At 32.6% G+C, this 14,567-nt stretch overlaps 1 protein-coding gene across 6 annotated transcripts in view; it reads left to right on the top strand.

The window, feature by feature from the left end:
• The window catches only part of LOC139424797 (RNA helicase Mov10l1), a 32,531-nt gene extending 19,213 nt beyond the window's left edge, over nucleotides 1-13,318 (top strand). For 2 of the 6 annotated variants that reach the window (XM_087150928.1, XM_087150932.1), the window contains exons 6-8: nucleotides 4,010-4,090; nucleotides 4,950-5,009; nucleotides 8,729-13,318. In XM_087150928.1, coding sequence (XP_087007054.1) covers nucleotides 8,761-12,072 — 3,312 coding nt within the window. In that variant the 5' untranslated portion in view covers nucleotides 4,010-4,090; nucleotides 4,950-5,009; nucleotides 8,729-8,760 and the 3' untranslated portion in view covers nucleotides 12,073-13,318. The remainder of the gene's footprint in view (nucleotides 1-4,009; nucleotides 4,091-4,949; nucleotides 5,010-8,728) is intronic. The other 4 variants (XM_087150927.1, XM_087150931.1, XM_087150929.1 and 1 more) reach the window with 3 other exon arrangements.
• Nucleotides 13,319-14,567: the final 1,249 nt, after the last annotated feature.

The raw sequence follows: 14,567 nt of genomic DNA, 5'->3' as shown, positions 1-14,567 counted from the left end.
ATATTGCGCTATGTCGTGATACAGAAAGAGTCTCCTGCTTTTTTATTTTCTAAGGTTGGCAGGTCTGCAAATTTATTCTGTATTTTGATTAATATTTTCATACTAATATAATTTTTGTCCAAAGCTTAAAATTTCTCTTAGAAATTTTTTTTTAAATTTTATTTATTAAACAAAATACATACAATTAGAGAAACTTAAAAGGTTCTATTTATTTACCTTCAAGAAAGAAACCTCCCATGTGAGAATTTGAGACTTTATTTTTTTTTAAGAAATAATATTTTAAACATTAGTTTAAATTTATTGCTATTTAATGTAGAATTAACAGTTTTTCTGTAAAAAGTGCTTCACATATTTTTAAATGTGCTGTAATTTTTTTATGAAAAATTTATCACCATTTTCTTATTGAAATGTTGGAAGCTATATAACTTATACAATCTCTTTATTATCAGTTTTTTCTTGTTACTTATTGTTTATCTAATCAATCTTTAAATGACAATTTCGTTAACTGCCATTAGAAGTTATGATTCTTTTCTTTAAAGAATGTTTGAAATTGAAACTAAATTTAATGCTTACTCTTCTGATATTTCGAAATTTAAATTAAATTAGATTTTCTGTATGGTTTGCAAAGTATTTTCAATGTGAGTACATTATAATTTTGAAACATTCTACCAGAAAATTTCTATAATGCATACATAATTAGGCTTTAATTGTGTTGTTTGTACCTATGTGCAGGAAAATTATCTACCTAGGTTAATCTTAGCATTAAAGATTTAAATTGTTGTAATTAATAGTTTTTTTTTAAAAATTATATATGAAGATTTTTTTTTCGATAAAAAATATAAATAGGCTATAGAAGATTTAAAAATGTCTCTTGTTTGCACGCTAGACTTGCCTGAACTGCTCACTTAAGCTTTCTTGAGTACTTCTTAAAAAGATTTTATATTTTTCTTGTTAAACCTTTTTTTAGTGAATTTCCTTTTAATAAAGAAAGTGTTGCACATTCTTGAAAATTTTTCTGTAGTACATTTATGAAACAATAATTGCTTTATATTTTTCATCATATTAGCAAAGTTCAGTTTTTCAATTTCCTTTTTTAACATATTTTCCTGATTTCTTTTTCTTCATACTTGATCATTCACGGTTTTTTCTCTCTTCTGCACAGCCAAAAAATCTCTATTATTACGCTTTTCAAAACGTATCGATACAAATAAATAAAGAAACTTCCTGGATAAATAAAGATTGGTTAAAGTGAATTTTTTAATGTGATTTATAAGAGGATCCTTCACTTATAAGTTTTGAGCTTTCTATTGTCTGTTTTCGTTTTCATCAGTTTTATTTTTTAAGTGGTCAGATAATCTTATTTAAGTGAATTTACTAACAATTTATTTATTCCAAGAACTTTTTTTTTCCATTGCTCACTATTCTTCAAAGGTGAAGAAATTTTTCTTTTGATTTTAAAATGGTTTTATTCTGAGAAAACTAAAAAGAAACACTAAGTTGTTGTGTTTTGTTTTTTTATCCTATTTTTTGAGCCATTTTGTCAATGGGGGTCATAAAAACGCTAACAAGCAATCAGTTAAATTTGATGACCATATACGTTCTCTTAAACAAGTAAGTTTGCTAAACGACTGATGGTAAAGACCGCTGAGAAATTCTTTTCTCATTGGGTGCTTGCATCATCAAGTAAAGTATAAATTTCATTTTCTCCTATTTTTCTTTTATTGAAATCCCAAAAAAGTTATTGTTCAATTTGCAATTGAAATTTGGCACTTTAAATGTAGCACTAATAGTACTAAATGAATACATGTAAGATATTCCTGTCATTTTAAAGTAAATTAATATCGAAATAAATGTTTTTATGTTAAATTATTTTTTTAAGTTTATATTTAATTTTTTTTTTAAATATATATCTAACCGTCGTTGAACAGCTGACCCAATTTTCGGGCTTACAACTACTAGTGTTCAACTCTGCAGCCTTGAAATTTTGAACCCAACCCAGAAGACAAGAAATTTGCCTTCGTGGAGGACTTTTTTTGATGGAACTAACCCGCATTTCCGTTCCATGGAGAAGAAGACGACGAGAACCTCCTTTTGGTTAGCCTGATGGCAAGGGGATTCTAACCCATGATCCGTCTACCACTGAGGATATTTCACTTCAGGACTGTGGTCGGTGCAAGCCAGATGCAGAATTCTTATCGACCAGACAACGTTGGGATTCGATCCCGATTCACCTCATTGGGAGGCAAACGCTTTATCCCCTGAGCTATTGCAGCTCTAACATTAGTTTAGTAATGAGACAAGTTCAAATAATTTTTGTAACAACAAGTTCAAATAATTTTTGGAGCAAATTTTATTGACGTGATGAGAATGCATTTGTGGCTGAATGTTAACATGATTTTTAATATTGATGCCCCTTGCAGAGCAGAATTTTTTTTCCCGTAAAGGTTAGCAGCATTTGATAGTTTCATTGCTTTCTGATAATCTTGCAATCAAAATCACAAGTGTAATTATATTTCTCCAGGATAATATTTTCTGTTTTCAAGGATACAGAAGATGAATAAAAATACCCTTTTCATTTTTTTTGTGTTTATGGCTACTAATGTTCAACTTCGTAACCTTGTAGTTTTGAACCCAATCCAGAAGACAAAGGAACTCCTGGTTCAAGTATTGGGAGAAATTTTGCCTTTGAGGAGGACATTTTCATGGAACTAACTTGCATTTGCAGTACATGGAGAATGAAGATCCAAAAATATAATTAAAAAAGAAGAAAAAACTTAATTTGAAAAAATTAAAAAAAAATACCCTTTTTATTTTCTTTATTTTATTTTTTAACCGTCGTTCTACAAATTTTTTTACGGCTACTTGTGTTCAACTCCGTAGCCTTGTAGTCTTCAACCCAATCTGGAAGACAAAGAAACTTTAAAGACCTGTGATGAAAGTGTTGAACTGTCTTGGCTAGTACCATTGTACGTATTTGATATAACATTGTCCAAAAGTCAACAAATTTTGGAATCTAATATTTCATCTTTTTAGTGGAAATACTTGCTAGCCAATGCACACCTTTCTCTTTTGAGTCATTTAGTGGCGTAATGACCAGTATAGGTAGTCTTCTAGGCACATTTTCGACATTCATTTTTTTCATACAGTAAGCATTCTGTTGATAAAAGGTAATGGATTTATTGAAGGTGAATTGCAAGATAGTTGTACCATTTTTTAATCCCGAACACCACCTTACTAACATGCTTGGGTTTTTATCCAAATTAACTCTACAAAAGTTAATAAAAAAGTATCAGATCATAAAATATTTTATTATTTTTTTAATGGTTTAGCTAGGGCTAATTAAAATGTAAATAGCTTGATTTAAAAATTTCATTTTACTAAGGCAGCTGCATTTTTAATAATTATTTTTTTATGCTTTTAAAGGGGGGGGGGAGTGCATCTGGGACAAGTAAAAAATTAAGTTAAGATCAAACAAAACACGTTTCAAAAAATTTAGTTTTTTTTCCCTACTTGGTTTAGAAAAAATAAATTATGTTTTGCTGTCTTAGTGTATTTTATATCAGACGTTGAATAGCCGTCCCAATTTTGGGTTTACGTCTAGTTCAACTCCGTAGCCTTGTCATTTTTGAACCAAGACAAGGAAATCCTGGATCAGTACCCCCGGAGGTATTGATTTGTTATGGGAGCATGGAGGACTTTGCGACTCGACAGATTTAATGTGCATCAGTCACCATTTAGTACACGGGGAGTCTTCGGCTGGCGGAGATCGAACCCAGAACCTCTTGGACATGGGCCCAGTGCCCTACCAACCAGGCTATCTCGGCCTTATCTTAGTGTATTCATTTAGTTACTGTCATTGTGTGTCCATTAATGGTGTCTAATTCAGTTACATAAGAGAAATACTGCATGTTATTTATTAGGTTTCGCTCTTTTTAATTCGGTTATTCCTGTTAATATTCATTTGACCTGGGATTTATAAATATTTTATATGATCTGACATTTTTTTCAGAATAGGGAATTGGAAAACACTGGATCTGCCTTCTATTTTTTTCATACTGCACTTATACAACGTGTCGTTGTGGTCTCATAAGTTAGTATTAAAAGCGAAGTCTGTATGAATATATATATATTTTCTTTTTAAAATTTATTGGGATATTTTTTTTGTGGATGGAAGTTAATTGAATAGCTTGTTAGCGTACCTTTTCTCTTGATCACTTTCAAACAGAAAATAAGTTATAAGGCTATTTTTAAACAATGCACACAAGTATATATATATATATATTTATAAGAAATGAGAATTTTTTTTTTTTAAATTTAATGTTTTTGACTAGATATTAATACATAGATCAGGTATAGTTTGTCCAAAATAAGAACTCCTCCAGACATTCGTCTGGACCTGTGGTGGTGACCATGGTAACGAGGTAGGACTATTTCAAGTAGGGGTGCGGGGCCACTGTTTTGAAGTGGTTTTTCGCTCGGGTCGGAGAGAGAAAGGGAATCTCTTTCTTCGATCTATCGTGTTAGTCCTAGGGTGAAACTATCCTCTCTGAAATGTGCCATTCTTGTTTCCATAGCGCCAGGCGGCCTCAGACTTTGTGATAGAGGGAGTTATTAGCTTAGACAAACTATAGCTGTAATTGTTTAATGTCTTGTTAAAAATGTGACAAATTCAATAAATTTTTGTTTTCCAGTTTTAAAAGAAAATCTTTTATTTCCTTATCTTTCTTTTGCTAAATCAAAGTATACTACATGTACTCATAAATTTTTTTTTAAAAATTTCATTTTTTTTTTTTTTACAGTTATTTCTTTTTTTAATAATGATCCTAAATTAGGTAATAAAAAAACAATTTTAATTTTTTTTAAATATGTATGACAGCTTATAAGATTGTATAGGCCTTTGCACATGTGTAATGTTTGAATATTAAAATGTTTCCTCACTTTTTTTGAAGGGTGTCCAGGGTGTACAAACATCACTCATAATGCATTTGGATTCAGCTATGAAGTCCAAAGTAAAGTATTTTGTTGGAACTGATAAAAAACCTTCTTTTATTGTGCAGGGTGATTCAAATTAATGCTATCTCAATTTCAAATACTCTGCAGAGACAACCAGTATGAATTTTTAATACATTTTCCTGACACCATAAAAATGATAGACATTTTTAAACTAATATCATGTGAAAAAATGATAGATCGTGAAAAAAGAGAAATTTTGCTTACAATCGTACAACAAACAGATGCGATTACCATAATATTATCATATTTGTAAATTAGCTTTCCCATATCCTCTTGAATGCCGGCTAGGTGGTCGAGCAGCTAGCGTGTCTGACTGCAAGGCCAATGGCTGTGGGTTCGAATCCCGCTCTGGGCATGGATGTTTCTCTCTATGTGTTGTTCTCTGTTGTGTGTGAATGTGGCCCACCCTATGAATGGGTATTTGTGGCAGTGTGGCGTGGGTAATGTTGCTTGCCTTCGTGACTTAGGTTCACAGGTGCTCACTGGGTAATGTTAAATGAGCAGCACTTACGGCATCTTCCGGGGTGAAGAACGAAAGTTCAGTACCTGCCGTTATGTATATAAAAAAATATATATACATCCTCTTAAATTTAATTTTAGAAAAAGTTTGAAATCGCAAATGGTAAAATTTTTATTAAAACCTATATTCATTTCGGTATCACATCCATCATCAGTGGGATAAAAATGATGATTTAATGTAACAGAAGTTGCGTCATACTAATTCAATTTTTTTGTGAGAGTTACATTATCATCTCTATTGCTTGATCTTGCTGCTATACTATATTTTTCAAATACTGTAAAAACCTCGCTACAACACTATTTTTGGGACCAAATAAATATATTGTTCTAAAGAAGTGTTTCCCAAAGTGTGGTATGCTTACTCCCAGGAGTACGGGAACAAATCAGTGGAGAATTCCAAATAAGAAACGTTCTTATGCGAAATATCTTGATCAAACATATATCTTGATAACCTGAACAAACGAAGATTTAAAAAAAATTTTATTTAAAAACAAAGTCATGAAAATTTACGATTACGTATTTTTCTATTGGCTATTTTTTGCAGAGTTACCAGTTAATAATGATGTCAACAGCCAGTTGTGATTTTTAACTTTTGTGCGATTTTTTAATTAGTGGTACACAGTGTTACAAAAAATTTAGAAAGGGTGCACAAAAGTCATAAGTTTGGGAAACACTGCTGTAGAGGGATATATTGTTATATCAAGAGCCTACTTACTTTGGGGGACACAATAAGATTTTGTTTTTAATGTTATGTATGTATTAACTAAAAATGTATATATTAATTTGCAGATAGATTAAATATTAAAAACAATTTAAATAAAATAAGATTGCAAACATACCTGAAAATCATTTTTATTGAAAATAATCATATATTTTTATTTGTTTATTCATTTTTGTGGCTGTTAAGTCAACCAACAAAGTATGCATTGATTTGTACAAAACAACAAAGTACAAAAATGATTTTTGTTTGTAAATGGTGCTCCTCCCACCCTCTATGGAAGAAACTCTCTTTCAGGTGTTAATGTGATGCTTGTGGTCATTTGTAACTCATGGTCAGCTTTTAACATGAAGGAAATGAAATCAGATAAGAGTATTACATCTGTAACTTCTTAAAAGATAAGGGAGGCAATTCTACGAATGGAAGCTCTTACGGTGGTCAGCAGTGAGTCTTTTCTTGTCAGAAAAAAAAAATGAAAAAATCGCAAAACATGATAAAATAAGATTTCTTACATTATTTGAAAACCAATACTAAATGGAGAAAGTAAGGTTGAAATTTTGGGTGGGGGGGGGGGGAATCATTTTACAGGGGTTTATTGCTTCAGAGAGTATCGTAATATTGAGATGGACGTGACATTAATTCATATGAAAGTTCGTCAGGACCACAAAATATTATTCGTAATAGAGAGAGTTGTTGTTGTATCGGATATTGTAGTAGCGACAGTTCACTATATTTGAAAATCATTAACAATTTAATTTTCGTTCAAATCAAATTAATGTTTTACCTTAAACTGTATATATATAGTATCGGCAGTAGGATATTGTAGTAGCGACAATTCACTGTATTTGAAAATCATTAACAATTTAATTTACTGTCAAATCAAATTAGTGTTTTACGTTAAACTGTGTATATATATATATATATATATATATATATACATATATATATATATAGTATCAACAGTAGGATATTGTAGTAGCGACAGTTCACTGTATTTGAAAATCATTAACAACTTAATTTTCTGTCAAATCAAATTAATGTTTTAGCTTAAATTGTATATATCGACAGTAGGATATTGTAGTAGTGACAGTTCACTGTATTTCAAAATCATTAACAATTTAATTTTCAGTCAAATCAAATTAAAATTTTACCTTAAACTGCATATTTATCTCTTTAGTGTGATGTAACCTCTGTCAGATTTAATCATTTCTGTTTTACAATCCTACTTACTGATGGAGGGTGTATTATTGGGATACAATATAGGTGTTCATAAAACTTTTAACATTTGTGATTTTAAAAGTTGTTTTTAAATAAAATTTAATGTGTGTGCACGAAGATTTATCACAAATAATTACTCTCCTAATTTTATAACATGTATTTACACTTTGCTGGAAGACAGGTGTTTGCAAGAGTATGACTGCCTGTATGATCCCAAACTTTCCTGTCTAATAAGAGCTTTAAAAAATGTTAGCGATAGTGGTATTTAGTAGCGATATTTTTCTAACAGAATATAGAAGCGATAATTTTTTTTATTTCACAACTTCTTGATATTTCTTTGAAAAAATTAGTCATGGATTTTGCTAAAGAAAAAATAATTTTTATGATTTTTGAAAAAGCTGACACTTGACCCTAATGTGACCAATTGGTGATAAAGTGGGTTTTGTTTTGTTTAATCTTGGGTAAGCTAAAAAGAAAACTAAACTTGACTGTGTATAGTTTATTTCTGCCAAACTTTTAACAAGTGCAATGTAACAAATGCTTGTATACAAAGCATTTTCACCTCTCGTTAATCCAGGGTTGCTACTCTACAGGGAAAACCTGGAAAATACAGGGAAGGGAATTTAAAAGTCAGCTAAAGTAACAGGGAAAATTCAGGGAATAATGAGAATTTCCTTACAAACTGAAGAAAAAAAAAAGAAATTTTATTTCTTATTTTTGTCTTTTAAAAAAATGCTCACCTCTCAATATGAAATATTTAAAGATGATAGTTCAGCTATATTACATTATTTCATTTTGTTTTATGTTGAGCTGTTTCTTATTTCTTCAAGTTTTTCCAGCAACTAAAACTAGCATCTTTATCCTAATATAGTTCACAAGATTCGAGTGAATGTGTGTTTCCTCTTAATATATTGTGTATAATATACAGGTAAAACACGGGAATTTTTTTTACAGAGATCAGTTGCAGTCCTGCTCTAATCATCAGCCACATAGCCCCATTTTTAACTGCCAATCATGGTATAATCTAGGTCCTTCATTTTTATAGTGTTGGTTGCAGAGCATTTCAAACTGGGATACTCTTTAAGGTGAATCGCCCTATATACACATTTTTATTTTCTGAACGCCTGTTAAATGTGTGAAAACTAGTTGTTGTAGAATAATGATAGTTGGGAATTGCGAGAACCAATGCTGGTTACCAGTCTGCAGAGGTAAAAATGGTTTATATACTGTTGTTAATCCAGCTTTCTTTTATTTTTATAGGTTACGATAGAATCTACATTTAAGCTTCAACCATGTTTACTCTGCTGGCGAAATTTGTCTCACTTGCCTGGGACTGGACCCCTGGCAACAAAGTGAAATCTAACTCGAATGCTGTAAAAGAATCTGCCGAAGATTCCTCGAAGTATCCGAAGCAAAGAAGATTCACGGGTGTTGTGACCAACTTGAATCGCTTGGAAGAATACGGTTTGGTAGATCGATCGGTTTTCTTTACCTTTGAAGCAGTTTATGCTAGAAAGCAATTATCTGTGGGAGATTATGTCCTGGTGAATGCTGTAAAAAAAGAACCCCACCAAGCATGGATTGCTTCGTATGTCGAATTTACCCACAAACCTCCTAACAGTACAGTTACGAATACCAACTCAAACTCTAAAAATAACAAAAGCAAAGATTATCACGCAAATTCTAGCTCATCCAAAGAAACAATGAAGAGATCTTTTGATAATAGATCCGTCAAGGCAGCAGATTTCGAATTTAACGATAATGCTCACGTACGCGTCGAGGTTATAGAACAAACTGTGTCCGAATGTAGTGGCAAGTACGGTAAATTGAAAGACGGCTTCGAGTTTTGCCTCGAGGATGGCGAAATAGGCTTTGAGCCGATCGTCGGAGACGTTCTGTCGGCGACAGTTGAATACAAAGACTGCAGTAAAACTGTCACTTCTTGGAAACCTAAAGAGTTGAAATGTATAGAAGGAAAAGTGACTGCTTGGGAGAATGACTGTGGTATAATAAATGACGAAGCGGTGTTCTTTCGCTCGTCCTGCCGTCGTAAAGTCACTCTCTTTGTCGGACAAAAGGTATCCGCTATGGTCGCATCCAGTGAGCAGGGGATTTTTCAGTGGCGTGCATTTTCTCTTACCACTTCAGATACGGATGACGTCTCAAATATCCATAAACCTTACTTTTCATATATGGATAATGTACACATTACTGATCCATTGAGTTTCGACAATATCTATCTCGGACATGAAAACAGATTGGTTGTGCAAATCGAAAACAAGTCTTCTGCTGATTTGAAATTACGTAACTGCCAATTTCAAAACAAGAAAGGAGTATTTTATTTAAGCAAACATATATATTCAGAACAAACTATACCAGTAGATGGTGTATTCGATGTTTTAATTCACTGTAAGACGGAGGCTATTGGCCAACACGAAGATTTTTTGTTATTTGAGTTTTCAGATTTCTTTATCAAACGTACAGTTACTGTTACAGTGGTTGATCCGATACAACATATACTAAAACCAACAGCTCCATTTTCCATGAAAAGCAAAAGTGAGCATAAAAAACTCGATTGTGAAGGTTTGGTCATAATACCAGGCAAAAAACCCTTCAAACCTGTTTTGCACTTTACAAACAAGCTTCCACCATCAAATATTCCGAGAGCTTTAACCAGGGCCGTGCAAAATCGAGAAGATCTCAGATATGTTGTTCCGTGGCTTTTTAAAACTTTAACTATGAATAACTACATTACTAAGTTTTCTACTCTTCTGCATTTGGAGGAACTTCAAGTTCGATACGACATGAAAAAGTTCGACTTGTCTGAAATTTGCCTGCAACGTAGAGGAGAATATCTCTGCCTAGAAGTGAATGGTTTGGCGGAAGGTAGACCTTCCCTGATTGTCGGTGATAAAGCAATATTAGTGCCACCTCATCAAAACTCTAAATTTGCATTTGAAGGTTGCATTCATGAAGTGCATTTAAACGAGGTTCTTTTAAAGTTTAATGACTCGTTTCATAACAGCTACACCGGTGAATCATTCGATGTTCGATTTGAACTCAATCGTACAAATTTCAGACGATTGCATCAGTGCGTACACCATGTTGCTGAAAATCACGAGTATGCCATATTCCCCACAAAATTGAGATTGAAAGATTCGTTGATTGATGCTGATTCAAAATCCACTAAACCTAACGACAACTACCGAAAACGTCAAAAAATCCACTCTGAATTGCCTGCATGTAAAACAATTAAGTATAAAAATGAGAAACTCAACTGGAAACAGAAAGAAGCTGTTGTGAGGATACTGGAGTGCAGAAGTAGGCCCTTGCCTTATGTTATTTTTGGACCGCCTGGTACTGGTAAAACAGTTACTCTCGTAGAAGCTGTACTTCAAGTTTTTGAAAACATACCCAACTCTAGAATTATTATTTGCACCCCGTCGAACAGCGCTGCTGATCTGGTAGCCCACCGAATAATCGAAAGCAATTTAATTGAAGTGTCTGAAATGGTGAGGCTCAACAGCTATCAAAGGAGCGTAGATTCTATTCCTGACTTTATCAAACCTTTTTGCCAAGACAAAGATTCTCTGGACCATTTGACGCAATATCGTATAATTATCAGCACATGCTCTACTGCTGGGGCTTTATACACCATTGGATTGTGCAATGACTTTTTTACTCACGTGTTCATCGACGAAGCCGGTCAGCTGATGGAACCCGAGAGCGACATAGCTCTCGGATTCATCGATTTACAGACGGAAGGGCAGGTGATCATGGCGGGGGATCCTCAACAGTTGGGACCTGTACTGCGATCCTCTCATTCTCAGAGTTGCGGTTTGCAGGTCTCCTTTTTGGAGAGGCTCATGAACACGCCATTGTATTCCCGAAACGAGAAAGAATACAAGCAGCACGGCGGCTACAACCCTCTTCTAATTACAATGCTGGAGGAAAGTTACAGATCCCACCCGCACATCATTCGCTTTCCCTCGGACATGTTTTACTTCTCTCAGATCGTTTGCCGCTTCCCCATGGACAAGAACTACGAGTTGCTTACCCACTGGGGTGCCCTCCCCGCAAAAGGCTTCCCAGTCATATTCCACGGTGTCAAGGGGGAGGAACACCGGGAGGAAAACAGCCCGTCGTGGTTCAATCCCACTGAAGTCGTCCAAGTCACCCAATACCTCCAGAAGTTGTACGACTTCGGACTGAAGCCGGACGACGTAGGCATCATCGCGCCTTACAAGAAACAAGTGGAAAAGATAAGATTGCTTATGACCGCTTTAAGCCTAGAGTTTTGCAAAATAGGATCTGTTGAGGAGTTCCAGGGACAGGAACGTCGGGCCATCATCATATCCACTGTGAGGTCATCTGACCAGTATGTTGACTGTGATATCTTGTACAATTTGGGCTTCATTAGCAATCCCAAGAGGTTGAACGTTGCCATCACTAGGTCTCAAGAGCTTTTAATTGTTGTTGGTAATCCGCACATTTTATCTAAAGACTTTTTCTGGAACTCTTTTGTACGTTATTGTGTTGTGAACGATTGCTACACTGGATGTGAACTACCCATGTCATTTATTCAAAATGTCAATAATTCTTAAAATTCAATAATTCTTAAGTCAATAATTTATCTACGTAGCTACTCTACTGCATTTACCAGTAGACTATCGGTTTTTGCCAATTTCTACTGGTATAGTAAAAATTCTCCTGTCTTATTTTTTTTGCCTTTTAGAAAATTCCCTAAAATTGAATAAGTTATCTACATAAAAAAAATCCCTATTAAAGTAAAATTTTTATACAATTGCTTGCTTGAATATTTAAATAAGTATTACTATAACATAATGAAGCGAGCCTCATTTATAGCAATCAGTTAAATTCTTTTTTCTTTTTTTTTTGTTCTAAAATTTTCAGATTATTTTTATTTAGAATTCCTTTTTTTTTTTTAAATTAATTATAAGATTTTTTTAACTATCAATAATGAGTTACTTGTCTACTACTATTTAAAATTATGAGTTAACATAATAATAATAATAGAAAAACAACATTTCAAATTCCTTTTTTGTCAATCATAATTGCAGATCATTTATAGTTATTAGTGTGATGAAGTTTTTGTATTTTAATCCCTAACAATGAAACAATGAATCCCTAACAACCCTAACAATGAAAATCCCTAAAATTCCCTGAATGTAAAATATTTAGTGTATTATGCAACAGTTATCATGAAATTTATGTAATTTCGTAAAACTACTGGATTTTTTTCCTATCTATGTTGGCAGCCATACATCTGCAATCAAACATCCATTTTAAATAAAATAGCATTTTATAAAATGCCTTTTAAGCTTGATATCAACAGTTATTTAAATGTCTAACAATTTCTGATGAATTCAATGTTTCTTTGGAAAAAGCACATCTGATTAAAAGTGGTATCGAAAATATTTTGTTGTCTTAGGTAGATAATTGCTACCTAAAATCCAGTGTAGCAAACATTTAATTTCAAACAAGTTTTCTTGACATTATTTTTGTTATGAGCAATCAGTGTTGAATTAAGTAGTTGTAATGCATACAATAATTTAGACTACATTGAACGTTATGAACATTTTCTCATTATCTTTCTATTCATTTAAAAGAAATGTTTGATATTTAAAACTTAAAGGCAAATATAAAGTTGTGTAGAATAATTAGGATGTCAATATTATTGTAATTGAATTTTTTATTTTATAATTCAATATAATCTAATCTAAGTAATGCATTTTTTTTTTCAATAGACACTGAAAATTGTTATATTTTGATATCTCTTAATCAAATTGTATTGAATGGAAATCTGTTGTAAATAAATATTTTCTATTACGTTTTGTCTCGATGAATCTTTTGGATGTTTAAATTTGAAAAAAAAAAATTTTTTTTTTCCTGTACAAGTGAATAAATCATAATTAGAAGAGACCTTCAGGGTTCCCTCGGGTAAGGGAGAACAGGGAAAAACTTTTAAAATTAAAATTAATGAAAGAAATTCGGGGGTGATTGTATTCTCTGTGTACCCCGGAATTCCGGGTTGTTTCGTATCCTCCCTCTAAGTCTAGAAACTAGTAGTAAGGCATGTGATTTTATCACTTATCTCAAGACCATTGATTTGCGAACTTCTACGAATCATAGCTTATAATTCTACGAAATTTTCACTGCAATTTAAAGTAAGAATTAAGTTCTACAATTCAGAATTTAAACCTTCGCTAAATGGTGACGTTTTCAAACACGCGCCTCTTCCACAATTTTAATTTTTGGTTGGCCGGATTTTCATAGTTTTTAATGTTTGAAACTACGCCGGAATCCTCTAATATCGAGATTCATATTCACGCGATTTTAATATCTGACATCGATTTTCGTACTTACTTAATTTAAATGTTGTTTATTCATTGTGAATCTTATTCATGTGATTTAAAAATCTTACATCGCGATTCATATTCAAGCGAGCTTAAAATCCGATGTCGCTATTCGTATTCACTGGATCTAAAAAAATCAGGCATTAAGATTCACATTTACGCGATTCAAAAATCCAAATAAATGCGATTTGTATTTCTGCATTCTTTAGTTCAATATCGCGATTCATATTCACGTGATTTTAAAATCCAATATCGTGATTTGTATTTTCGCCTTAAAATCTGTTATCGTGATTCATATTCATGCGATTTTTAAATCCAATATCGCGATTCTTGTAAGAACTAGGTTTTTTTCTTAAATTAGTTACTATAAAAGTGTATATTGTATAAGAGTTGTAGTTGATAAGTAATTTAATTATAAATCTTAGTTCAAAAAATTATGTTAAATATAAAAGTATATAATTTGATATCTTGTAATCGAGTTTTTATTCATAAAATTTTCAGTTTGTACCACAATCACCCCTGGAAATTGTTTACCTGTAAATTATTTATCTCATTTAACGGTGTTTTTTTTTTTTTTTTTTTAATTTCCTTTTGCTGTTTTGTTTTTAATTTTGTTCGTTGCGACATTTGAAACCAAGACTTTTCATATCGGCCAGCGTATATTTCCTCGGCGGGGAGGGGGTGAGTAAGAAATGATTTTCACTAAGAAAATGCTTTGAATA

This window comes from Parasteatoda tepidariorum, chromosome 9 (genome assembly GCF_982258835.1).
Source record: "Parasteatoda tepidariorum strain Cologne lab strain chromosome 9, Ptep-v5.0, whole genome shotgun sequence".
Taxonomy (NCBI): domain Eukaryota; kingdom Metazoa; phylum Arthropoda; class Arachnida; order Araneae; family Theridiidae; genus Parasteatoda; species Parasteatoda tepidariorum.
The sequence above is the reverse complement of the archived record's forward strand: the minus strand, read 5'-3'. Positions and strand labels throughout refer to the sequence as shown.